The sequence below is a fragment of the Balearica regulorum genome, chromosome 17, assembly GCF_011004875.1.
Source record: "Balearica regulorum gibbericeps isolate bBalReg1 chromosome 17, bBalReg1.pri, whole genome shotgun sequence".
NCBI classification, from domain to species: Eukaryota; Metazoa; Chordata; class Aves; order Gruiformes; family Gruidae; genus Balearica; species Balearica regulorum.
In genome coordinates, this window is record NC_046200.1 from 8,749,655 (window position 1) to 8,776,502 (window position 26,848).

General features: G+C 38.7%; 1 protein-coding gene across 3 annotated transcripts; it reads left to right on the top strand.

Moving 5' to 3' along the window:
- GOLGA3 (golgin A3) lies at positions 1 to 25,192 on the top strand. Of its 3 annotated transcripts, XM_075770029.1 has the most exons (25): positions 1 to 120; positions 2,025 to 2,379; positions 5,982 to 6,263; positions 7,134 to 7,246; positions 7,782 to 8,473; positions 9,667 to 9,778; positions 10,401 to 10,707; positions 11,324 to 11,526; positions 11,893 to 12,030; positions 13,003 to 13,164; positions 13,921 to 14,289; positions 14,410 to 14,487; positions 15,435 to 15,698; positions 16,208 to 16,302; positions 17,012 to 17,228; positions 17,964 to 18,107; positions 18,742 to 18,939; positions 19,501 to 19,617; positions 20,096 to 20,235; positions 21,051 to 21,183; positions 21,398 to 21,520; positions 21,944 to 22,108; positions 23,087 to 23,250; positions 24,259 to 24,502; positions 25,069 to 25,192. In XM_075770029.1, the coding sequence occupies exons 2-24, from the start codon at positions 2,247 to 2,249 to the stop codon at positions 24,464 to 24,466; spliced, it is 4,557 nt and encodes a 1,518-aa protein (XP_075626144.1). In that variant the 5' UTR covers positions 1 to 120; positions 2,025 to 2,246; the 3' UTR covers positions 24,467 to 24,502; positions 25,069 to 25,192. The 3 variants fall into 3 exon arrangements, with proteins under 3 accessions (XP_075626144.1, XP_075626142.1, XP_075626145.1); XM_075770027.1 differs by lacking the exon at positions 25,069 to 25,192 and having other exon boundaries at positions 24,259 to 24,615; XM_075770030.1 differs by lacking the exon at positions 25,069 to 25,192 and having other exon boundaries at positions 5,982 to 6,140; positions 24,259 to 24,615.
- Positions 25,193 to 26,848: the final 1,656 nt, after the last annotated feature.

Sequence of the window (26,848 nt, forward strand, 5' to 3'; positions counted from 1 at the left end):
GGCGGCGGCGCCCGGCTGGCGGGGGAGGGAGAACCGCGTTGCACCGCCGCGCCCTCCTCTTCCCGGCGGAGGCAGCGCCACGTCTCGGGCAGGAGCCGGGCGTCAGACGGGCGGCCCCAGGTCTGCGGGGGTCTCGCCGGGAAGGGTGCCCGCGGGGCGCGGGGGTGGCTGGGGCGGGGCGCCCGCCGGGGGGCGGCTGGGGGCGGCCGGACGCTGCTTCAGGCCGGAGGGGCGCGCTCGGGGCTGCCCTCTCTCGCTGCGGCCTGCCGGGGTGTGGGGTGCCGCCCGGCCCAGTCCTGCTCCGCGGCTGCGGCCCCGGGCCTCCGGGTGCCTCTGCCGACGCTGCGGAGAGGTGCCCCGGCCCCTGCCCAGGACCCCTCGGAGGTGTCTCGGTGGCGGTGCCCCCAGCCTGGGACTGGGCTCTCTTGCCCTCCTGGTTATTGGTGCTTTAAACAAAATAGGTTGTTTTCGTACAGCTCTTTTCCTTCTGAGGTTATTGCTGGGTTCCCGCGGCGTGTGTGTGTCTGTGTCAGCCTGTGCTCAACACCGAGATACAAAAGGACTTTGAAGCCAAAATATTCTAACCTTTAATATTTGGGAATGGGTTGTCCAGGAGAAAGCCGTTCTTTGTGACCCTGATGATTAACAGGTGTTTTATGACAAGGGTAACAAACTGTCTAATGTTGGCTGGATTTTGCCAAGGGGTAAGCAGTCTAGTTGTGCTTGTCTTTTGTCTGGAATTCCTCTTTGTGACTTGTCGTGTATCTATTTGCTGTACAACTGCTGTTCTTCCAGAAGTTTTATTGTAAGCTTTATTACACAGAAGAGCTTTGAAAATCAATAACAAATCACAGTGAAGCTATTAATCTTTCTGTTTGGTGGAGGTTTCTCTTGTAGAAATGTGCTCCAGGTTTCTGGCTTCTTCACAGCTCGCCTACATAAGGGTCACCTACATAATCATCTAGTCCTGTGTATCCTGAGCTGTTAACAGCTTCAGTAACATTTTGGAGATGACTGGTGGTATTGCTGGGTGACCAGGACAGTTTGGTACAGTAGCAGTTACACAAGTACTCTCTGGAGATATGGAAGGAATGTTGTTCAAAATGTTTGTGTTCACATAAAAATGCAATTAAAGTATCCCTGGCTTGACATTCTCCCCACAACCCCGCCTTTTTTAACTGGGGATTTGTTATGTTTCTTTAGTAAATAGGAACCATAACATTTTGTAATCTGAATTCAGCTGTCAGTAACTATTTGAACAAAATTTAAATACTTAAAGGGACTATGTACAACAGCTGCTGTCAGATTGTGTTAGTTGGCTGGGTCTATACCCAAAGGTAAGATCTGAATGCCTGGAGAATCATCTGCAAATTGTATAAACTGTGTTTGGGAATCTTCCTCTTCGCTCACCGTAGGAGAAGGCAGTGTTGAACTGCAGCCCAGGCCGTGTTGTGACTGCCAACACGTGCTGTAATTAGTAGTTCAGATTCTGTACGGTGATACGTACAGGTTGCTCTGCAGACAAGTAAACAGTAATGATGTAATTTAACTTAAAAAAAAAAAAAGTGTCATACTGCATTCTAACTGAAGTTATTGAAACTTAAATGGCAGTAGGTCCTTGAAATGAAATATATGGTATGAAAGTCCAGACTGTAATTTATAGAGCAAAATGCTACTCTGGATATGGGCTCACTTATTAAAGTAGACGTCAAAGAGGCTTTTCCATTAAAAGGGACAATGATCTTAAATCAGTTGTCTCACTGAATATTATCTTGTTGCATCATTATGCTGGTGTATCAATGCTACTAAAAAAAAGTGGTAATAAAAAAGCTGTTAAATAGATCACTTCTTAATCACAAAAGCTGGATACTTGGTTATATTTTGTTGTCTCTGTTATTATCCCATGTCCTGGTTCTGTGTGTTGAAGTTGGGCTGGTGGGTAATCTGTGAGCACTATTTGCTTTTTAACTCATATTTTCAAAGCTCTAAGAAATGTTTGTAAATTTACTGCATTTTATTTCTAGAGGATGAAGCTCCGTGGTGATTACAACTTTTGCTGCGAGCTGTTTTCATAATCTGGAATTACCAGCTTCCTGCTGCACACCAACAGCTGTAAAGCTCAGAACGTGCTCCTGTGAAACATCTTGATGCTGTTGTTGCTGATGGAGAGAAACAGGACTTGGTAGTTCACTTGGCAACAAATTATTTGGAAGAAAAACTTTCCAGGGATCTGGATTGTTTTTACCATGGACTCCTCATCTGTCCAGGAGGACGCTCACTTGGAGAACAGAAACAGTAATGGGGCCCCTGGAAGCTCTGAAGAACTTCTAGATTGTAAAGCCAGGTCAGATTTGCCAGTAACAAGAGATGAAATTAACAGTAAGTTACTTCATATGCACTGAATCATTTCTTGGTCTTCCCAGGCTTCTCTACAACTACCTGTTTTGTTATTTAGGTGATGCTGAAGGATTTTTTTCCGTGAGGTTAGGAGTTTCTAGTACAGTAGTTTTAAGCAAGTTTGATGGCTGTGGCTCTGTGCATAGCAAAACTGTCTTTTGTTTTAAAACATTCTTTGAAAACAAAGCCAAACTGTTAGCTTAAGTACTGTTGGCTATCAGTTGAGTATGTGCTGCTCAGGGTGTTACTCTGTCTTCTGACAGTATTTCCAAGAGTATATACCTGGAATTAACTAGAACTAATAGTTCTGAAATGATTGTTGTGGAATAAACTCATGACTGGAGTACTTTATTCTGGCAAAATAAATTTTCTTAATAAATTAAATTGATTAGGCAAAAATCAAAATGTACTCCAAAAGTCTCTCTAAACTTCTATTTATGGAAGAGAGATGCTGGCATGTACTTCCCAAATTATCTCAAAATAACTTTTATATGTAGAAAAGCTCTATAATAAAATAATCATGCAGCTGTTTACAAGAAACTTAAGAGAGTGCTGATCTGAGTAGATTATAGAATCAAATTTAGGTTGAAAGGGACCTCTGTGGGTTGTCTAGACCAACCTCATGCACGGAGGAGACCTAGCTTTGAAACTAGATCAGGACCTTGTCCTGTTGAATTCTGAAAATCTCTAGAGAGGGAGGTTCAGCAGCCTCTCTACCCGTTCCAGTATTTAACTGCTTTCATTGTGAAAATCTTTTCCTTGTATTGAACTGAAAGCTCCATGTTTCCACTACAGGTATCTAAGGATATGGTGGTATATAAGGATATGGTGGTAGATGGGTGGGGGGGTGTGTATGTTGCGGCTGCGTAGATACACCAAAAGCGTGCAGGTTACTTACGTAAAAGGAGGTGATCATGTGATGAAGTCGTTAGCCTTCTGCCCTCCTCGTACCACAGGTTTGTCATCTTGTCACGGGCAAGAAAGTGGAGGCCTAAGACTTTATTTGCATTTCTTGTGTTGCCTGTTATCAGACTGGCAGAGTGGGGTTGTGTGATGATTCATTCATCTTTTATGAAGTTAGAGGTCACCCTTTCTGTCTTCTCCTCTGTTGGACATCATCCAAAGAATTGAGCTGTGGTTTACAAATAGGTTTTGTTTTCAGAAGTTTGTAGTGATTCATTATATGGGGAAAAATGTTTAATAGGAGTATGTTAATAGGATAGTCTAAATGAATAATTAAAGTTTTGTTGAATTATTGTAATCTACTTCCTGGCTACAGAATATTTCTGTGAATTTTAGAAACACTTGATTTTGGGAGGATCTGTTTCTCAGTTCTGGTTTGTTTTCTTTCCCCCCATATCATCTTTGAGCAGACTTTAAAAAACACAACTGCTTATTCAAGCCTCTAGCTCTGAGAGGAGGAAAAAATAGAAAGAGGAAACTTGATTTTTCCATTTGCAAATACTTTGTGATAATAAATGTTAAATATTTTCAAACATCTTTATGAAAAAATAACAAAATCTTCCATATTATTCCAGTGAGTTCCACTTAGTCCAGTGATACATGGTGTCAGAATGAACAGAAAGAGTGGCTATGTCAGCACCCTGCTTATTTAAGATCTATAATAATGCATTTAAAGTTAGATACACAGTTTTGTTGCAACAACAATTTCATAAATGTAAGTAGTCCCCAATTGAGCAAGGTAGAAATGTGTGAGAAATCCTCTGTAGTGTTGAACTGGTTTTGAAGATGCATTTTTCCTGATGCAAAAGAAAAATCAAATATTAGTAAGTGGGGATAGAATTGGTATAAAAGTGTTTCTTGAATTGCCTTTTAATTGGTAGATTTATAATTTTGATACATGTGAGCTTTGCTACTATACTTTAGATTAAGATGTCCTATTTGAAAAAAATTAAACTCAGTTTAAAATTGAGAAACTCTGCTTGGCCCAGGCTGGAAGTCAGGATGGTGGATGCTTTCTCCCCAGTGCCCAGCAGCATACCGAATAGCTGAATCATTCAGCACAGGCCCACAGTTGCAGAGTCTTATTTGTAGTAGTTTGCCACTCAGTGTGACACAGATCACATTGCTTACACTTGGTGTTCCATGCTTCTAAACCTAACGAGATTTAAAAACCCGTGTGAGGTTTTGAAAATGTTTTATGATCACTTTTGAGGCCCTACTTGAAGTAGTAAAGCAAATGAAAGGTACTTGTTCTGATCTTTTAAAATGAAGAATCAAAAGTCCTTTATAAAATTCCTGTTGGGTTTGCGTGGCAAGGTTTTGGTAGCTGGGGTGGGGGGCTACAGGGGTGGCTTCTGAGAGAAGCTGCTAGAAGCTTCCCCTGTGTCTGATAAAGCCAATGCCAGCCCGCTCCAAGACAGACCTGCCACTGGCCAAGGCCAAGCCAATCAGCGCCTCTGTGATAACATATTTAAGAAAGAGAAAAACAGCTAGAGAGAGCTTTTGCAGCTGGAGAGAGGAGTGAGAAGATGTAAGAAACTCTGCAGACACCAAGGTCAATGAAGGAAGGGGAGGAGGTGCTCCAGGTGCTGGAGCAGAGATCCCCCTGCAGCCCATGGTGAAGACCATGGTGAAGCAGGCTGTCCCCCTGCAGCCCATGGAGGGAGGATGAGGGGGTGTAGAGATTCCACCTGCAGCCCATGGAGGACCCCACACCAGAGCAGGTGGAGGCACCTGAAGGAGGCTGTGGCCCGTGGGAAGCCCACGCTGGAGCAAGCTCCTGGCAGGACCTGTGGCCCCGTGGAGAGAGGAGCCCAGGCCAGAGCAGGTTTGCTGACAGGACTTGTGACCCCGTGGGGGACCCACGCTGGAGCAGTTTGCTCCTGAAGGTCTGCACCCTGTGGGAGAGACCCACACTGGAGCAGTTCGTGAAGGACTGTAGCCCGTGGGAGAGACTCACGTTGGAGAAGGTTGTGAAAGACTGTCTCCTGTGAGAGGGACTCCATGCTGGAGCAGGGGAACGATGAGAGGAGTCCTCCCCCTGAGGACAAAGAAGTGACAGAAATACCGTGTGATGAACTGACCGTAACCCCCATTCCCCATCCCCCTGTGCCACTGAGGGGGGCGGAGGTTGAAGCCAGGAGTGAAGTTGAGCCCGGGAAGATGGGAGGGGTGGGGGGAGGTGTTTTAAGAGTTGATTTTATTTCTCATTCCTCTACTCTGTTTTGCCTAGTAATAAATTAGATGAATTCCCTCTCTAAGTTCAGTCTGTTTTGCTCGTGATGATAATTGGTGAATGATCTCTCCCTGCCCTTATCTCGACCCATAAACTTTTCGTTGTACTTTTTCTTCCCTGTCTAATGAAGGAGGGGAGTGATAGAGCGGCTCTGGTGGGCACCTGGCCCTCAGCCAGGGTCAGCCCACCACACAAATGAAAGGTACTTGTTCTGATCTTTGAAGAATGAAAAGTCCTTTATAAAATTCCTCTTGCCAGTTGCTGTCATTAGCAATTTCTATATTCTTACAGTTTAAAGGCAACAGTGGTAGCATTGTATTTCAGTGGAAGTGTAAAGATAAATGGGGTGGCTTACAGCGTAACTCAGTGACACTTTCTTTTCCAGCTACCGGTATTAACATCAACGAAGTGCCAAATGAAGAGGAAAGTCTGGAGATAAACAGCAAAGTGGATGCCTGCCAGAATGGGCCAGAGTCGCTTTTCCCTGACTCTCCTGTTTCTTTTGACCCCACCAGCAGTGCACAGGGTCAAGAGTCGTCCCCAGGTGTGACTGGTTTCCATGGCAGCCTAAGGAGGTCTCAGGGAACTAGTGCTGAGGGCATAGTTCTTAGAAAAGAAGCTTTGCAGTCTCTCAAACTAAGTCTTCCCATGCAAGAAACTGAATTGTGTAAGCATCTGTTTACGGTGGTGCCCCTGCTTTCTCTTGCTGCATAAAGCTTTTTAATCTGAGCTTGGCTCTAGAATCCTGTAACATCATTTCAGCTTGGACTAAACTTCATTTTTGCAGTAAGCTTTTACTTTGAACTACGATTAATTTTCTTTCAGTAAACCACCCTCTGCTGCAGCTAAGGCACATGCCTTACCATTTAAAAATTGTTCTTACGCTGGAGGGGAACTTATGCTTTCTGGGGCTGAAGCTATTCTAATCTTGATTATTAGGAGTAACAGATGACATTAAAAAAAAAAAAACAGCAGAACCAGGTGATTATAAGCTAAGTAATAAAGAGGGGGGAAAAAGAAGAGCAATAAGGGGAGAGAAAGGGGAAGTCTTTATATTAAGGTTTCTGATGTTGACCTTTCTGAAAAAAAGCCTTTTTAAAAAGTGTTTTTAAAAAGCCTTACAACAGGAGAGACTTAGTATGAGTTAACAAAAAGTAAGAGTATGTATCCAGGGAAGGGAATGAGTGGACTGCAGAGGTCTTGCTTAATTTCAGAATTTCACTATTGTCAGAAGTGCAGGACAGGTGAGATTAAATGACAGCAGTAGTTTTGTTCTTGCTGTGTAATCTCGTCATATATATGTGGAGGAACTACAGCATTTGCAAACTAAGCAACAGAAATACACAGGCTTCATCAATGCTTACACAAAGATGTATTAGAAGAGAGTATTCTGAGGTGCATGCCAATGGGCTTTCCTTGCGTTCCTTGCTTAAGCATGAAGCATGTTGCTGATGGTAGAAGGGGCTTTTTTCTTTTGCATCAGATTTGCCTGTGTTGGAGTTTTCTCTTTGACTGTAAAGATACCTTTCACTTACAGGCTCAGTAGAGTCTTCACTCCCATTGGAGAAAGAAGAACAAATAAGACTTCAAGCAAGACGACGGCTAGAGGAGCAGCTCAAACAATATAGAGTGAAGAGACATCAAGAAAGAGTGAGTACCACACAACAGATTGTCTAGATTCAGTGTGTTGTTGAGAAGCCTGAAAATTTTATCCTTTCTGTGCTCTAAATTACTGTTTTCTCTGCCTTAAATGTTTTTTAAAACTTTTAAAACTACTTTAAAGTAGTTTTCTCAAGTGTGAGAGAGCATTTTTTTTCTTTTGGACATGCAAAATTTGGTTCTCTGTTACCTCATCGGTAACATACCATATTGTGCTACTCAGAATGGGGGGGTGGGGGAGGGGAACCAAACAAAAAATTTAAGTAGCCTAACTCTTCAATTTTTTCTGTTTATTTCAGTTAGCTCTTGGAATCTTTCTTGATAATTTTCAACATGCAATTACTGAGCCTTGATAGGGGTGATTGCTGATGTAATTTACCTTGTTTATGAAATGATGAATATGTTTCAATATTAATGTAAAAGTGTAGAGAGTTACGTATAAAGTTCTACAGCAAAATAAGTCTTTGATGCTAGTTCAAATTCTGGAACATTCTGGAATTTATCGTTGACTCTTTGCTTCTTTTAGTCTATTCAGTTTACATCCAAAAACCGGCCCTCCAGCACCCTAGATCCTGAGCTGATGTTAAATCCAGAAATCTTGCCAAGAGCTAGCACTGTAGCAATGACAAAAGAATACTCCTTTTTGCCGACCAGTGTCCCCAGGGGGCCAAAACTGGGTAGCCTGGGACTTCCAGCATCCTCAAAAGAGAGAAGTAGTTCAAAATCTAAGCCCAGTAGGATCCGATCCTTGGCTGACTACAGAACTGAAGATTCAGGCTCTGGAAACGCTACTGGGAATCTTGCGGCTACTGATTTATCTGGTCGGACTCTGAAGCATAGCAGAAGCGGTCCAGCATCAGTTGTTTCTGAGATTAGTCTACCCTCTGACACGGATGATCGAATAGAGAATTCCTCCTTGGCAGGAGATAGTGTTTCAGAGCTTGACGGGAGTGAAGTGGGAATGAGGCTGGATGGAAATGAGAGTGACAGCTCTACCTACAGCAGCATGTCAGGAAGAGGGCTGTATAACAGTTTACAGAATGCAGAAGGCAAACAGGGTATTCCGTATACAGTAAATGGTCAGAAGATACATCCTGATGCAATGGGGCAGTTTCCTTCCATCAGTGAGGTGCTACAGGCTGCAGCAGTGGAGCATCAAGCCCAAGAGCAAGAAGTTAATGGGGAAGTACGAAGTAGGAGAGACAGTATTTCTAGCAGGTAAGAAAAATCACCATACAGTGAGGCCGTTATTTGGCATTATGTTTTCTTGGAATGGGCAGCCTATTACTCTTACGTACTAATTTTGGATCCAGTTTTAACTTACATTCATTGTGATCAAATCTGTTGTTAACTTTCAGATTCTAAAAGAAACTGAAAGATCACTTCACTTGAGTACCTATTTACTAAGCATGTCTTTAGAGAAAGGTATCTTTGCCACTGACAGTGTTTTAAACGTTCTGCTAGCAGCTGCTTCTATCTCTGTATGCTTGGAAAGGAGGCATTTGTGCATTCGTTCACTGAATCACTGATGTGGTGTTGGTCTTTAAAGTCTGAAAGTGTAGAGCTAACTGTCTCAGTGACATTTATTATTGTCCTTTTCCTGATCTACGCATGTACCTTTCAGACCTCAAATATTTATGAAATGCCAAGAGTCCAGTCCTAGATAGTCTTATCCTCTTCAGCCCTTTAGAATGAGATTTACAGAGTTGTGGTTTTTATCAGTTGTCTGTAGATGCGTGTTTTATACGTGCTAATTTTGAAATTACCTTTTTTTTCTCTTCTTTGGAATAAAGTGTAACGCCCTGAGATGTTAAGGTTAAATCAGTTGTTGACAATTATTCTAGCTTAGACTTAATTCTTACAGTAATGAGAGAGAGGAGAAGATCTTGCGCTTTTTCTCTAGACTTCTTGGATGTACATCAAGGAAGGAGCATAAGGAATCCCTTATACCAAATATATGTTCTTCCTTCTTTTGTGGCAGCTGTTGGTATTTCTCAGGCACTGTCACATTAAAGCAGACAATTGCAGAAAATAGTTGTGGAGGTTTTGGGCTCCCATTGTGTCCATTTTTCTGCTTATAAAGGGATATGCAGATACAAAATATAATGAAGTCAACCGTTACACTTCTGTAAAATAACAAATATATGGGTGCCACACTATATTCTACTTGGTACAAATATAGGAAACTACTATCCAAAGAGATAAAGAAATTATATCCACGTGAAGGTTTTATATGTTAATGAAGGTTGTTTCACTGTGTTCTGGATCTGTCATAAAACCAGAAAAAATGTCCTAAATTCTAGATCACATGTGGAGTCTGAGTACTTCTTAATTTCAGCTTAATTTTTCTTCAACGAGATGACTGTTACATTCTAACCCTTTAACTGTGTATGTAATGTCTCTTTTCCCAGTGTTTCTATGGAAAGCTCTGTCGCAGGAACTCATGACGAAATGTTGCAGGTTTTGAAGGAGAAGATGAGACTTGAAGGGCAGCTAGAAGCACTGTCACTAGAAGCTAATCAGGTAGAAAATAAACCTGAATTTCTGTATTTAGCAAATTATATTAATATGTTAATTAATTTTCAAGACCCTCCTACTCATTACTTGTGGGAATTGTGTTTTGTAAAAACATTTTTGAATAAGGTTGTACGTTAGGAAACTAACATATAAAACTTTACAAGGTACTTTACAAGGATGCTTAAAAGGAAAAATTTAAAGTCAGTAAAGTCTTCAAAGGCTTTAGAAAAAAGTTGGTTTTTTTAAATAAAAAAAGTCAAAAGAGAGATGATAAATTCAGAGTAATGCTAGAGATGTTTATATAAAGCTATATATTCTCATTGTATTGATTGATGGTGTAACACATACAATAGAAAGCGTTCTTCCTTAAGGTGTGGAAATGTGTCTTATTAAAAGTCCTGACATGGTTAATGACATATAATGCTATACATCTTCTCTGTACTTTCCTCTGTATTTTTTTGTCTATTTGAAATACCTGCTAGGTGAGCTGTCACTTTAAAAAAGAATTTTTTACAAGCATGTGGTCTTTGCCTTAGCAAAGCCATTTTGCTGGTCATCTTTTTTTTTTTTTTTTTTTTTAGTCTTTCTCTTAAGACTTCTGTATTTTGATTTTTTGGGACACATTCAGGCTCTCAAAGAGAAGACTGAGCTACAAGCCCAACTCGCGGCTTTGAACATGAAGCTTCAAACGCAGATGGAGCATAGCCAAAACAGCCAGCAGAAGCAGGAATCTTTGAGCTCAGAAGTGGCCACATTAAAGCAGTCTTGCTGGGATCTGGAACGAGCAATGGCTGACCTGCAAAATACCTTGGAAGCAAAGAATGCTAGTTTGGCTTCTTCAAATAATGATTTGCAGTTAGCAGAGGAGCAGTACCAAAGACTCCTGCTGAAAGTTGAAGACATGCAAAAAAATGTTCTCACCAGAGACAGCACAGGTGGGATGATGTAAATGTCAATCTTTAAAATTTGTTATTGCATAAATCATTTTATTTCAACATAATTCTGAAGCTCTGGAGCAAGAAGGAATTTTAATTTGTGTTTCATTGATGTCATACTAATGAAGTGGTCTGAATTTTAAGATGATTGGTTTTTATTTTGTGTTACAAAAGTGCCACAATTTGCAAGCTGGCACTGCCATCCTGGAGAGGGAGGCATAAATATTCAGCCTAGTAACTGACAGTGGACTGATGTTTTTTAGAAAATTGTACAAATATTGGTTTGTAATGGTGACTCTACATGTCAGGATACCTGCTTCCTGATTTTTTTTTTTAACTAGTTAATATTTTCTGCCACTTAAAGAACTTCGAATGTTTAAAAAAGTGATTATTTTAATTTTGTCCTGCTTATGACCTGATATTTTGGATTTTAGAACTTCCCCTCACTTTTGCAGGAAAAGCCGGTCTTTATGTAATTAGGCATATATGCTTTTGTTCAAGAAGAAAGAAAAAAAAAGAAAGAAAAAGCTATGAATATAGCAACAAGCCTTGAAAATGTGTGCATAAAAATAGAATAGAGTACACTAGTCCAAGCTCTCTATCTTTCTTCTCCTAGTTCATGATCTGCGACAGCAGTTGGCTTCCTTACAGAACCAGCTTCAGAAGGTACAGTTGGAACGGACCACACTGACCAATAGGCTAAAGGCATCTGAAACAGAAATCACATCACTTCAAAATGTGCGGCAGTGGTACCAGCAGCAGCTTGTACTAGCACAGGAGGCCCGTGTCAGGCTGCAGAGTGAGATGGCCAATATACAGGTACTATGCTTTACTTGCATATAGGACAACTGAGAATCTGTTCTTTTTTTATGGTAGTTTTCTCCAGAGGACATTGTTTATGAGCTCGAACAAAGAAGCCAGTCTCACTTGTGTTTTCCTCAAGTGGAGAGCAAGCAGGGGTGATGTTTTGTTTTGCGTCATGAGGTGTTAGTTCACATTAAGGCTGAGGCATAAATGTAACCACTTAAACACTTGCTTCTGTGGATGGAGATCTGTAGTGCCTTGAAAATAGTAGTTGAGATAAGGCATGGATAGATTCAATGTGATTTTTTTTTTCTGAAACTCTTAAATTTGTTGGCCAAATTTTGACTGTTAGTATTGGTGATTATTTTTCTTTTCCTTTAGGCTGGGCAAATGACCCAAGCAGGTATGTTGGAGCATCTCAAACTAGAGAATGTGGCACTGTCTCAGCAGTTAACTGAAACCCAGCACAGATCCATTAAAGAAAAGGAACGTATTGCAGCACAGCTGCAAAATATTGAGGTACGGTTGTAGGTGGGCTTCATGAATTACGTTCTGCCTAGGTTGTGTATTGAGGTTTTGCAAACCCAAGGATATTCTGGCAATGTAACATAGAATTCTTGTGAATTGATTCAAATGCTGCATTATAAAACCAGTAAATATTTCAGAGCAAATAAATTTGCGTGACATTACGAACAGTAAGAGGGAGCAAGGCAATATGTTTCCCATTCCAAGATGATACTTGCATTTTCAGCTCTGGTATTTGGTTTTAATTGAATTTTAAAGGTGGATGTAAATGTTCTCCTTTGACCATTTAGGAACTCTTTTGAGAGAAACCTTAATTGGAAGTTAAACTAAGTCAACAAAGTGTTGCTTAAGTGTGTGAAATTACTCAGTACTCAGGTTTGTAGTTCCTGCCCTCCAGTAAGAAGAGATGGGTAAAATCTGATGTGCAGTATGCTTGCTTTCAAAGTACTTAGAACCTTAAATCCCATTGAATTTCAGTGACGTTCCTGCTTCAAAGTCTCAAAGGGCAGCAAAGCAGCAGGCTAGCGGAAGCACACCATCTCCGGCATTACTAATAGTGGTTGCATAAATGACAGAAACTGCTATTTCATGGAGTAGCTACAGCATCCAAGGAATCTCGTTTCAGAATTTTTCCAAGCAGCTTAATTTTAATAAAGATTCTTTACGTCTTGTTTCATCAATTTAAAAAGGACATGGTGTTATTTAAGAGGAATTCAGATTGTCACAACTATACAAGACATTCACTGTTATTCTAAGGTGTCTTTATATGAATGGGTGACTTCACTAAAGACATACAGGTGTGTAAGGCAGACATCAGAATTATTTTTGCTTGTGTCTTTTCTCTAAAAACCTTCTTGATAATTTACCTTTTTCTTTTGCTTTTTTGTTTTTTCTCCTTTCTTCTTTTTTCTGCCTCTCCCCCTCCATGGAAATTGTAAAAGTTGATTCCTTGCTTTTTCTGGGCAGGCTGACATGTTAGATCAAGAAGCTGCCTTCATGCAGATCCAGGAGGCTAAAACTATGGTGGAAGAAGACTTGCAGAGAAAACTAGAGGAGTTTGAGGATGAGAAAGAACAGCTTCAGAAAATGGCTGATTCTGCAGCAACATTGGAACAAGAATTGGAACAGGTAGACTGTTGTTAGGCAACTTCCCAAGGGCTTCAAGGGAAATATTTATTTGGCTGAAAAGGCAATAGTAAATAAATACTGAGCTCTAAACTTTTTTAAAACCTGAAAGCTTGCTGCAAAAATGAAGCCCATATTAAAGTCACTGTGTCCCAGGTGAAAAGCTCCCTTTTTTAATCATCTTGGTAACAGTACTTTTTTGAAATTTCAGAACTACTGTCCTGTAGATGTTGAAGGTTTTTAGTGAATTTGGTTTGTGATTATTCTAAGTATAGACGAGAAGCGTAGATCCATGTTCAAAGTGTTAGGCAGTCAGGATATCATTATATACACTTACAGCATAATAAATCTGCACTTCACCAGAGTCCAGTGTGTCAAGGGCTAGAATGAGATGGAGTATGTGATAGCTCAATATTACATACCATGTAATTATATGGCATTATCATTAATAACACTGAATTTATGCACTGTATCTACTGTGGACACATTTTTCAAATAAAAATTTAGAATACTGTTAATCTTAAGAATATTTTAGGTTTGTCATTCTGGTCATTGCTGAGCCTGTAAGATTACAGATGCTGCGGAAGGCAATCAATGCAATGAATAGAGCAAATAGGAGACTGGCCTAGGAAAGCTAAAAAATATTTTCACCTTCTGCTGTTTTCTCCTAGAAGCTAAAATATTAGCTAAAATATTTTATTTTGATTGGAGAACATTTGCAAAGGTAACATTAATTTTCTATGAAATACTTATTCTCAGGTCAAGTTGACTTTGCATCAGCGAGATCTGCAGCTTGAATCTTTACAGCAAGAACACCTAGACCTAATGAAGCAATTCACTCTGACCCAAGAAACATTGCACACCAAAGAGCAGTCCCTGGATGACCTGCAAACACAGTATGATGAACTTAAGGCCAAATTAGAAGAATTCCAAAGTGATGCCACTTCTAAAGATGACACGATCCAGTATTTGCAGAATGAGAAGATTGTCTTGGAAGTAGCTCTGCAGGCAGCAAAAGCAAGCAAAGAGCAACTTGATGAAGGAGCAACGCGCCTTGGAGAAGATACAGAAGTAGCATCAGAAATCTTGGAACAACTGAGGCAAGAAATGGCAATCAAGTCAAGCCAGGTAATGAATGCCGAAAAGTGTCCCTAGAACATAACAAAAGATACTGTCACTCCTTGAAATAATGTGGAATATGACATTTGGCATGTAAACCAACACGTTTGCTTTTTTTTTTCCTGGCAGGTAGAAAATCTGCAACAAGAAAATGCCAACCTTAAAAAACAGTTTCAAAAAGTGAAGGAACAGTTCCTGCAGCAGAAGGTAAACCAAACGAATCAATTTCAAAGACATAAAACCAAGGAATATACTTTTTTTCACAGTGAAGGCATGTAGTTCTGAGGAGTTTATGAGGAAACTTGAATCAATTTTCTGTATCAAAGAACTTTGTGACATAATTATACAGTTTCTGCATTTCATACAGTTGAATTTTTTTCTAACATAAAAGCAGATCCACCAACCAATTCATGCTTTCATTGGACTTCAAGGAGTTTGCCAAATGATACGCCATGTAAAATATCTCTCTGGTTTGATGCTAGGTTTTGCAGAAGTGCTCATGAAAATCTTCAAGTGTCATCATTTTCCTGCAGCTTTGAAAAACAGTAGATGATTGTGTAATTAGATTGAAAATACTTTATTGCAAATTTTATTCTGAATTTACACAGTTTTGAAACAGTAATTTGAAATTGATATGTTATGTGCAACACTAATATGTGCTTTATGTATAAGGTGGCACCATTAATTTACTGCTTGATTGCTTATTAAGCTAATGCCACAAGTTGTTTTAGCTTGTTAAGTTTAAGTTTGGGAAGGCTGTTTAAACTGTCAGTCACAGTTAAGCCCTCTTGTCATGGCAAAAGTTGTGTGTGTGGGATGGTTAATTTTTTACAATTAGTTTACTTTAAAAAAATGGCACATAATAAGTGCATTTCTATAACAAATGTGAAGAAGAGTATCCCATACTGCTATAAACACTCAGAGGTTTTTTTATGAACTGCTGATACATAGTGGTATTTGATACCTGAGCTTATATAAAAATCTTTGAACTAGAGTAAATATGTTACAGAAGATGATGCTGGTTTGTATTCTTTGACATACTCCCCTCCCCCCAAATTAAAAGAATATCAGTAAATACTTTATAGTAGATTACTCTTAAATTTGTAAAGCTGTAACAGAGTTGACATTGTCTTCTTGAAATTCTTGTGTCCAAGGTAATGGTGGAAGCTTATCGAAGAGATGCAAGTTCTAAGGACCAGCTGATTAGCGAACTGAAAGCTACAAAGAAGCGTCTGGACTCAGAAGTGAAAGAGTTAAAACGAGAGCTACTGAAAATTCAAGTTGAAAAACAGTCACTCGAATCTGAACATTCAAAACTACAGAAGGAAGTATCTCAGGTTCACCAGCAGATGGTGGAAATAGAAAATCATCTTCAGTCAGTACAGAAAGAACGAGATGATATGGAAACACGCCTACAGGTATGGAAGATGTTAAGCTTTGGACTTTCAGAGTGTTACATGCAGGATATGTTGCTATTTCTATTAACTTGGGAAATAAACAAAATAACCATCTGCAAGTTAAGATTCCTGGTTACATATTTAATATTGTCTATATATTTGATCATATACCTACCAACACTCAGTAAATGCATGACTGCTTATTAACATTTTGTGTAAGTAAGTGGGGAGAAGCATGCTACAGGAGTGTTAGAGGTGTGATGTGGAAGCATTTTCCTTGGTCCCAAAGTGAACTCCATCTGAGAGCAAAGACCAAAATAGAACTCTGTTCATACCTGTTATAGTGGTGGCCACAGAGGGAAGAATTAAGAAAAAAAAGGGAAAGAGAAGGGCGCTGGAGAACCTTGCAACAGTTTATATTTAGAGATGGAATTAATTTTGAAGCTTCATGCTTATTCTTTTATAATCCAACATACAGCAAACAAGCTTTTGTTCTTACTCTCATGGGTATTTTTTTCCTTCCTATTAAGTCTTTGCAGTTCGATAAGGAACAAATGACATCTCTTGCTGAGGCAAATCAGGCATTAAAACTACAAGTAGAACAAATGCAAGAAGAAGCAAAAAAGTAAGTCTGTTCTTTTAGCACAGAAAAAAGAACTACCGTATTTCATTTTCATATTCACCTTTTTAGCAATCACTCTTTTCCTATTCCCTAGTCTTCCCTTTGGGAAATTTATAGAGAGTCATAGAAAGTCATAGAGTCATATTCATGGCAAAGTGTTGGTTGCATGCTACACAGGAGTTGCAGCTTCTCCTCTGATTCACTTATGCTTTTAACCAACAGTATATTCCATGCAACATACATATTAGAGCTAATCCTAATTACCATTCACTGAATTTTAGCCTTGACTGGCTTGAATGTTGGCATTAGTGACAACCATTTTTTTTTTTCTTCCACTTGTGATCACATGGGTTTTATGATACCCGACATATCCACCAAGGATCTCAGTTTAGATTCTTACTCTAAATTCTGTGTTATTTTTAGAGACAGTAGTAGATATTCCTTCATATTGGAGCTTTAATAATTCTGACAAAGACTTCTTGATTACAGTAAGTATTTTCTTAGAATATTATCAAGCATCTTCAAGGTATTGTCTGCAGAGGGCCAAACTGCACCTTACCAACCCAATGGCTTCCTCTGGTGAGATGGGTGACTCTGAGACAAGGGGAGAGAAGTGGATATTAGTTTTTGTTGGGCCATGTTAAAATTAATTTTTTAAACTGCCTGAAAACAGTCCTTGGTTTTTATCTGATGTTTTTTCTTTTCATTCCAGGGCCATTACTGAGCAGAAACAGAAAATGAAGCGTCTAGGGTCAGATCTGACGAGTGCTCAGAAAGAGATGAAAGCAAAACATAAAGCCTATGAGAATGCAGTCAGCATTCTTAGTCGTCGTTTACAGGAATCTCTTGCTGCAAAGGAATCTGCTGAAGCAGAGTTGAGCAAACTAAAAGCACAAATCACTGATGGTGGAAACAACCAGATTGCTCAAGTATGCAGATGGTTTTTTAACGTTGCTAGTACAAAGACAGAGCTATCTTGTTATTAAATATAAGTCTTGGAATATAATTTTACACTGAAGCGATGAAAATATTTGGAATATAAAGCTAGATAAGAACATGGTATCAGTGTTCTGAGCACTGAGGATTTCCTTAACTGCGTTTGAGGTGATTTGGCAGGCTTTGGTTTAGGTGTTGAGGGGGTTTTTTGCCTGGGTTTTTGAGGGTGTTTTGTTGGTTTTTGGTGGGGTGGGTTGGTTTTTTTTTAGTTTTACTTGTATCTTTCATATTGCCAATTGTAATCCAAGCTCAAGAAGATGATGAGCCGTAGTGCTAAACTTCCTGATTAATTTTTGTTGTTGTTTTGTTGGGTTTTTTTGAAAGGCTTAGCATCTGAAGATTTTTCCAATATTCTCTTCTTTTTTTTTTCTCATTCAGAGTTAAAAGTTCTTTAGCATAGCCATAACTTACTCATATATGTTATGCCTGTGATAAGAAAATTAATTTACTGGGGGAAGCTCCAATTCCTTTGATCAATGGAGCAAGATATCAAATACACAAACAGCAGTAGCTGGATGCAAGGGTGGAAAGCTCTGAGCAAGACCTTTACATTAAGTACTAGCACCTCATTTAATATTTGCTAGAGAAGTAGACTTCTTAACAAAACCAAAATTACCCCTGTAGATGGGCAATACATTAATCATGCTTGTGATCCCTTTGTCCTTTAGGAAAGGATTCAAGCTCTGGAGACAGAATTGCAAGCTGTTAGCAGCAGTAAGTTGATGCTGGAAAAAGAGTTGCAAGAAGTGATTTCACTTACCAGCCAGGAACTTGAAGAATACCGAGAGAAAGTGCTGGAACTTGAGGATGAGGTGATTGCTTGAAATGTGCATGGTAGATGGGAAGGTGACAATTAAAAGTGCCCGAGAGGCAGAGAGAAATTTTAGTACCATAATTTTATTCCAACAGTGCAGGAAATGGGAATCTTACATAGGAAACATCATGTCAGTGACACTTGTTAATTTTGTTGCCCTGTGCTGGTTCTTCAGGGTTTCATGAATCATTGTTGTATAGGGGAAAAGCAGATGAGAGAGAAAAATAGTTCCTGTACTAGATACTAGCTGTATCTGGTCATGAGACAGTGAGGATGCATGAATCACTATCTTTTGAAACTATTTGGAGTCACAGATGCTGAGTGATTTTGAGGGCAGAGTAGTGGTGTTCAGTTGTAGTGTTGCACAAAAAAATTATATAAATCTACTGTTGATCTGCACCTGAACAGTACTCCTGGATTCTGCTTTCTAGCAAGCATTTTAGTCTTCCAAAAGGGAAAAAAAACCCTAACAATTCATTTTGAAGTGTTCATTTGAAAAATAAAAAAATAAAAAAACAAGAATCTCACTTTGGGAAAGCAAAACATTTAATGAGTTTAGCTCACAACTTTTTTGTGGTAGTAATCTGAAGTTGTTTGGGTTTGTTCAATCTGTTTTTTTTCTGTGACTATAGCTTCAGGAATCTAGAGGCTTCAAGAGGAAGATAAAACGTTTAGAAGAAATTAATAAGAAGTTGGCCCTTGAACTGGAGCATGAACGTGGAAAACTTACTGGTCTTAGTCAGTCCAACGCCGCTTTGCGGGAGCACAACAATATCCTAGAAACAGCATTAGCAAAAAGAGAGGCAGACTTGGTACAACTGAATCTACAGGTATTTGACCTTTTGATATAATAGTCTAAGAAAGGAATTTCTGGTAACAGGATGTAGACATCTTCACTCGTGTGATACAAAGTTGGTGCATTTTCTCCAAATCCGGGTCTGCCATGTGTTGTGTCACAACGGTAATATGGGGGGCTAAACGAGAGATCAGAAATGAGACTTTGCACCAAACAAGTCTGTTTCTTTTGGGAAAAACAAACAACAGAACAACAAACAAATCACACTAAAATATTGCAATAATGAAAGTGTGGCTCAGTTAAGTTAGTTGGAACATACAAACAGTTATGTACGGGTTCATTGAGATGAATGATTTTTATGCCAGTAGTAATATACTCGTGGGGTTGCAAATGGAAATATAGGCAATGAGCTATCATTGCAACCATAGCTACTTTTACGGTTGAAGGGTACCATGAGGAAATAGTTATCAGTGAACAGCAGAGAGAAGTTTTACAGTCCCTGCACTGACTTGTGTTTATATTTCCTCTACTGGCATTTCTGGTCTTCTAGTGAGCCTGCACAAAAACATGTGTTTGTTTTTGTGATGTGATATAGGTTCAGGCAGTCCTAAAACGGAAAGAGGAAGAGGATCAGCAAATGCAACAACTTATTCAAGCTTTACAGGCTTCCTTAGAGAAAGAAAAGTCAAAAGTTAAAGACCTTAAGAAGCAGGTAATGGCTCATCTTTTATTTACCTAAATGATTTAAATGTAAAGTATTTGAAAAGTATCTTGAAACAAAGTCTATGCTTTATAACATACTGCTTCCTACACTATCTCATGATGGCCGGTGGTTGAAAGATCAGTTGATGCCTTTTCTGTTGTGCCCAGTCTTAAGCATACTCATTGTCTACCAGGGAAGTTCTATTCTGACCTGTAATGCATGGGATATATCCTGAAGTGATGATACTTCATCCAAAAATTCATAATGAAGAAGCAGTCTGGCAAACATGCTTTTTCCATTATATCTAGTTATTAACCACCATTCGCATTAATAAGGATAACAACACTAATAATAGATTTTTTTAGATGAAAAGAGAAGTGTTAACAGCTGCACAACTTCCTTCTTCGTTTGTTTTGTACCCCTTTAGTCTAGGTCCCTTTATGATTCCTCTACAGTGATTAAAAAATTGCATTTTTTTTCGTTGTAGGAAGCAGCAGCCAAAGCAGATGCAGCACATAACCGCCGTCATTATAAAGCTGCTGTGCTTGAGCTCACTGAAATCAAGAAAGAGCTACATGCCAAAGAACTGCTTGTCCAAGCCCTTCAGGTTGAGGTGGACAAACTGCAGTAAGTAAATGTCCAAGTTCTTAGAGAACAGTAAATAAAACAAATCCTCTGAAAAAGACATGCATTAGTGAAGTTTTGGGTTTGCCACTCTGGTGTGGATTACGTTGAAATGTACTCCACGAGAGCCTAACCATAAGATGTTTGGACGCTGGGTGAATACTTGCATTTTTCTGTCTCTTCATAATTCAGTTAGACCTGAAGCGAGCACTGTATTTAGACTTCAGCATCTACTTTTTTTTTTACAGTTCCAACACAGGTTTCTACTATTTCATCTTACTAGTAAGGATTTATATATATCATATTATTCTTCTCTGTTTCACATACCTGAGGAACTACATAGAGGATGAATTTGATTGTTGAATATATTCCACAATATATTCAAATTCAATTTGTGTTCTTGTATAGAACATAAATTCTTATAATTTAAAAAAAATATCAGACCTATACAAGATTAGATGTAATGTTAACCCTATTCCTCTTAAAACAAAAGCAAAATTGCTGACAGGTTTTTTTTTGTTTCGGTATTATTTTTTTACTGCATAATCTATTGCTTGTAACTGGACTATTACCAGTGCTCAAGGAGTATTTATTTTTTTGGCAAGATTTAATGAGATATTCATGCATCTGTCTTGTATAAAATCTTTCTGTGATTTAACTCTTGCTGTGGATGTGTTGGCAAAGCCTTCAGTCAAAGTTGTAACTAACCAGGTTACATGCACTGTCATGTCATTTAGGGTTACATAGCTAACCCAGTGAAGTACTTGGTTTAAAGAACAGAATGAATAACTGCTGTGTCTGTTAATCCTGCTGTGCAGAGTAGAGGATGAAAAACATTCCCAGGAGGTATCACAGTTTCAGCAAGAGCTGGCAGAAGCCAGGTCTCAGCTCCAACTTCTGCAGAAAAAGCTGGATGACAAGCTTAGTGAACAGCCTGTAGTAAGCCAAGAGGTAAAAACTGCATGTTTACTGTGTTTATCCTTATTTATGATGCATTGTAGTACTTCATTTGGTTTTAATTCAGCATTTTTAATGAAGTTTTGTTAGGTTTCTTAGAAACCAGGAAGGGTTCATGAGACATAGATAGTAATATATTTCAAATTTTGTAGTTGATTGCACCTATAGAGAATTCTAAAGATAACTTTCCCCACTTCCCCCCCTGTAGGTGGAAGACCTCAAGTGGGAAGTACAACAAAAAGAAAGAGAAATTGAAACACTTAAGCAGCAGTTGGATATGAGTGAACAGCGCAGCCACAAGGAGTTAGAAGGGATACAAGTTGTCTTGCAGGTATTTAATTTGACCAGTGGAGATTCTGATGGATAACTGGTATTGCTGTAGGGGGATAATTAAAACAATATTTTTATTGTCTAAAAGTATACCAATACTTTTCTGATATTTTTTAATAAATTTTTATTCATAAAAATGTATTCGCTATGTGATTTTCATGCAGTATCTTTACTTTTCCATTTTACTTCGACTGTGCTGTTAGCTTCTTATTTCCTTGACCTTACACCATTAAAATAGGCTACTGGCTTTTTAAATCTAATTTCTGTTTTTCTGCCAGGGCAAATTGGTTTCAAGTAGCAGTGTTATGTGTTGTTTCTTTTTCTGGTTTCCTTTGGAAATGGAAAAAAATGACAAAAACATTAGTTGGTTGGAATTTTATACCATTTCCCTGTATCACATCGATTCTCTTCTTTTCCCATTTAGAATATCAAGACTGAATTGGAAATGGCGAGGGAAGACCTGTCAGTGACTCAGAAGGATAAGTTTATGCTGCAGGCTAAAGTGACTGAACTGAAGAACAGCATGAAGTCGCTACTGCAGCAGAACCAGCAACTGAAGTTGGACCTGAAGCATGGCAAGATGAAGAAGGTATTTAAATAGAAAGAATATATGTTGCAGGGTACTGGAAAATACTCCACTAATGCTCTTAAAGTACCAGAAAATACTCTGCTGCAAGAAACCTGGTGAAAACTCTGAACTGAAATGCCTGCCTGTGATACAGACTTACTGATGTTCTGATATTTAAATGATAAATACAGGCAAAAGTAACTGTACTGATCATGACTACCCACCTTTTACTTCAGAAATCTTTGTGTTTAGCGCATTATCTTACATTTGCATTTTGACTTATGATAATAAAAAAGAGGTAGCAGTTAAATAATGAATCAAGGGCAAATATGAAGTCCATACCTGCCTATAGTTAATATCTTAACGTTCATGTCTCTATCCTCTCCATACTGTCTAGTTTTTCATCTTTCCACAATTTCAAAAGGTAACTATTAGTGGTTTCTTTGAGTTTTCTGATTTGCTACTGGTACACAGAAAATGCAGTTATAATAGATCTCTTGCTCTTTTCCTCTCTGAAGTAATTATCTCAGTGAGACAGAATTTTGTATGGAAGGCCCCATTTCATTCTTTTAGACATTGATCCTGATACCTTGTCCTGCAGGTTCCACAATTTCCAGTATTTATTTGATTTTACTTAACTGATTTTTTTTTTGTTTTGAATTGTTCTCTTAACTATACCGAAAGAATGTTATTAGAATTTGTTGTGAAGATCCAAGTCATTTGCTTTAAATCCTTCCTGTTTTATTTCTTTAGAAGGGTGAATTCTTGGGTGGGTTCTTCTAGATGCTTTGTTGACTTACGAGCACGGCTAGCACATGAGATTAGGTTAGGAACTTTTGCTTGTGACCCATGAGACTTAACAGGAATGTGTTTCTGATTCCTGCTTTATAATGCAGATATGTACCAGTAGTGTGATGTGAGACTCTTCCTATGTGGTAAAAATGACATTGATGAAATAACTGAATTCTATTTCTGGCTCTTCTTTTTTTCTTTAACCAGAGGAAGGAACTGAAAGGAGAGAATAACTCTTCAAATCCTGTGACTCCCGTCAAGATTCCTGATTGTCCAGTGCCTGCTGCCTTGTTGGAAGAACTGTTGAAACCATCGACAGCTGTGAGCAAGGAGCCTTTAAAAAATCTGAACAGCTGTCTCCGGCAATTAAAGTATGACTTGTTATTTTAAACCATATCAAATAATCTTAAAAATGTTTCCAAGAAACCAGCTGCCAGCCTAAGAAAAAAAAAAAAAGAGGATTTGTAAAATGAATTCTTTTCCTCTTATTGGGAGTATATTTAGGACAGTAGGATGTTCTGTCATTGTAAGTGCTTGCTTACATGGTCATGAAATAGGGAAAGAAGCCTTTACAATAAAGTAGACAAAATGTCCATCCTAAATTGTGCACAGCAGAACAAACCAGAAACAGCTATTTCTACTTGTTCTTGCTGGTGGAAAAGCTGGTGTTTCTGTGTCTTGACAGCATCAGAAAAGCTACTCATGGTAGGAGTCCAGGCAGTGTGTTAACTTCCTCTGTAGAGATTTCTTATTCATTCTGCCAAAAATATGTTTTCAGATCTTCCTTTATAAGGTTGCACATGAGATTCTGAGCAGGAAAGCTACAACTTCAGGCAGAAGGGGAGTTCAGGTTATTAGGAGAACTGAGCTGCTATTATCACCTCGTTGATGTTTGAGGGGGGTGAGCCAGTGATAATGCTCTGTGATTCTGTACTACCAGACTAGTTACTTTACTAAGTTGCTGTCTGACTTAAGTCATAATGTGTTTATCTGGTTATTTTTCTGTGCTGCTTTCCTCACCTCTATCTCCTATGTTGTCTTTTATACCTGCAAGAGCACCACATTCATTAGGTTGCAGTCACTTAATTGCCTTTCCTGGGGAAACAGTGCTGCATCATCACTGGCAATGACTATGTGCAGCAAAGAAGCTGCTGCATTGTTGGCCCTTATTTTTGAATTAAGCATATTGTATTTCTTTGGTTTTTAAAGAAAGACAATTCCTCAGCTTCCTGTAGACTACTTTGTCTTTTATACAGCTATAGCTTAGATAGTCTTGGAGTAGGTATCAAGACTTGGAAAAGTAATTTTCTGATCTTGCATTTAGCAGTTATCTTTCTGCTTGTTAATTTTTGCTTTTTTGTTCTCAATGCTTTCAAAAGGCAAGAAATGGACAGCCTTCAGCGTCAGATGGAAGAACACACCATTACAGTACATGAATCAATGTCTTCGTGGACTCAGATTGAGGGGCAGCTAATGGACCTTACCTCTACCAGTCCTGCAACTGCATCAGACCAGCAGGAGATTCCTATTGTAGATGAAAAGAAACAGAATTGTAGTGTTAGTGACAAGGAAGCTTTGGCACTATAACCTCCTTATCAGTTGTCTGTCTTCCTATTGCTTTAAGTATGTAAACAAATCTTTATCAAAATTATTTATTTATTTCATTTTAAAAAACGGTGTTCAGACTTGTGCTTTTGCCTGTAGAAGCAAAGGGCATGGTTTTGAGAAACTGGTGTAATGTTAAATGCAGAACACGTTATTCCAAGGGTTTGTTTGAAACCTTACCATAATAACTCTGTCATGTTGGGGACTGCCAAGTGGTAAATCTAGCTCATTTGGGGGGTTAGGAGGAGATTCAGATGTGAAGGTTTAAAATGAGGTCAGGAAGAGCATCTGGTTCCAGGTGTGTATTTGTTCAATCTGGATGAGTTTGTTAAGGAATGACTGTTAATTATGTAACAGCTGGGTTTTGGTGGTTTTGTGGGTTTTTGTTTTGGTTTTTTGGTTTGTTTTTTTATTTTTTTTTTTTAATTTGGGGGGCCAGGGAGAGTCTGGTGTTTTCCCCCATCTTGGGCTGTATCCAAATCACAGGGAAAACCAAGTTCTACTCATGTTCAGACACTAGCAGTGGTTGAGAAATAGAGAGCATCCTCTCTCTTCCCTCCTATAATCTTACTGTTGAAATTCAGATTACAGGTATCTCTATTTAAAGAAAAGAAATTCATTCGAAGCCATTTCCAGTTATGAAGGTGACCTCTGACCTAGAGCAAAAGAAACAAGACTGTAAAGACAAGCAATGCAGACCAGTATGTGTCTTTGACAGATTTGCCTGGGATGTTTTCTGAAGTGTCACAGCTTTTCTCTTACAGTTGCAGGCCAGTAGGGAGCTTTGCTTCTTCACTGCACAAACACTTCTTGCACCTTTTTAGTTCAATTTTTGAAGTAGACACCCTTGAAAAAGGTATGTGTGTAATATATATTTATATATATAAGAAAAAACATAATTTTCTGACTTTGAATATCTGTTTTAATATGCTCATATACTGTAAGTTAAGGCTGACATGAGGGTTTTTTGTTACTGTCATTGTTTTTGTGTTACATTTAAGTTTGCTGGTTTTTGACATACTGTACAAATGGCTTAGGGAAATTAGCCCCCAAAGCCAGAGCTTTCAGAAATGTAATTATTTTTACTTTAAAAGACAAAATTATAATGCCTATAAAATTATTTTTATTAGCTTTATCTTCTTCCATACACTTTCCCTACTTTTTGCACCCTCTGTTACAAGGTGTCCACCTTGAATGGAAATGTTGGTACTGCAGCAGCCCCTCTGCAGAGCACCTGGACTAGATAATTATTATTAAAGCAGCCCACTTTAGATTCCTTCAGCTTTGGTCCCGTTGCTCCATGTGGCTCGTAGTGCAGCGATAAGCCCACCCTCTCCTCATTCACGAATTCAGTGTTGCTTTGCCTAAAGTGCTAAGTGGTAAAGCACAAATCAAAATAGACGTGATGGATTATTTGGAAGATTTAGTGGCAACTCATGTACTAGCATGGTTTTGTCTTTAAAATGTAAAAAAACAGGTCAATTATATCCACTAAAGGTCAACGTTTAAAAAAAATAAATCTTATAAGTGCAAGTTGATTAAGTGGCTGGGGGAAAAAAAAAGTCTAGTTCATGTATTTTTCCAAAGAGACTGTTGCTGCTTTTGGTTGGTTGGGGGAGAAAATGATTGCAGTTTGCTTTGCAGTAAGGCAAAAAATAAGCAAACAAACAAAAAAACCCAAATCCACCCATATTTATCCAAAGTCTGATTTCTCATAGTTACCAATTCAAGCTCTAGTCCAGTTGAACACTTTGCACCTAAAGTGTCTGTACTGACTAATTTCGTGCCCCTCAGCTACGGGATTTTAATTGACATTTTCTTGGGATCAAAGTAAAGTGATGCTACAAGTTTTGAAATGGGTGAAGCAAGAAAGGCATTAGCGTGCCATTAGATGCCCATCATACTGAATTACCAAACAATTCAAAGAAAAGTCAAAAGATTTACAGACTAGCTTAGATATGTTAATCTCTGCATACTGCTGCAGTCTACTTTCCAGAGTAAATGGTACTGATTATCTCGCTGCTGTCATCTTCTTGAAGTTGCCTGTATGTTAAGCTCAAAGAATAAAAATCCACATTATTGTTAACAAAATTAAAGCTAAGTAATGAATAATATATTCAGTACTAAAAAGTTATCAAATGTTCAAGATTTTAAATAAAATAACACTTGCGCAGCATTAATGTTGCTGTTCATTTTAGTAAATATATTGCCTACAGTTAAGAACCTGTTACATTTTAATATCTTAAGTTTGGCAACAGTTGTATGGATAAAGGTTTTATCTGGTATCAAAGAAGCCAGAATTGTTTAGAAACCTTCATAGTTCTTCAGAATGTCTGCTCTCCTCTCCCTTTTTATATCAGTAAT

What these genes read in the sequence shown, in the direction of transcription:
- GOLGA3 (XM_075770029.1), top strand. Translation starts at nt 2,247, where the DNA reads ATGGACTCCTCATCTGTCCAGGAGGACGCTCACTTGGAGAACAGAAAC. An exon ending in TCTCACCAGAGACAGCACAG is followed by an intron (nt 10,708 to 11,323) that starts GTGGGATGATGT and finishes TTCTTCTCCTAG; the next exon opens with TTCATGATCTGCGACAGCAG. An exon ending in TGGCAATCAAGTCAAGCCAG is followed by an intron (nt 14,290 to 14,409) that starts GTAATGAATGCC and finishes TTTTCCTGGCAG; the next exon opens with GTAGAAAATCTGCAACAAGA.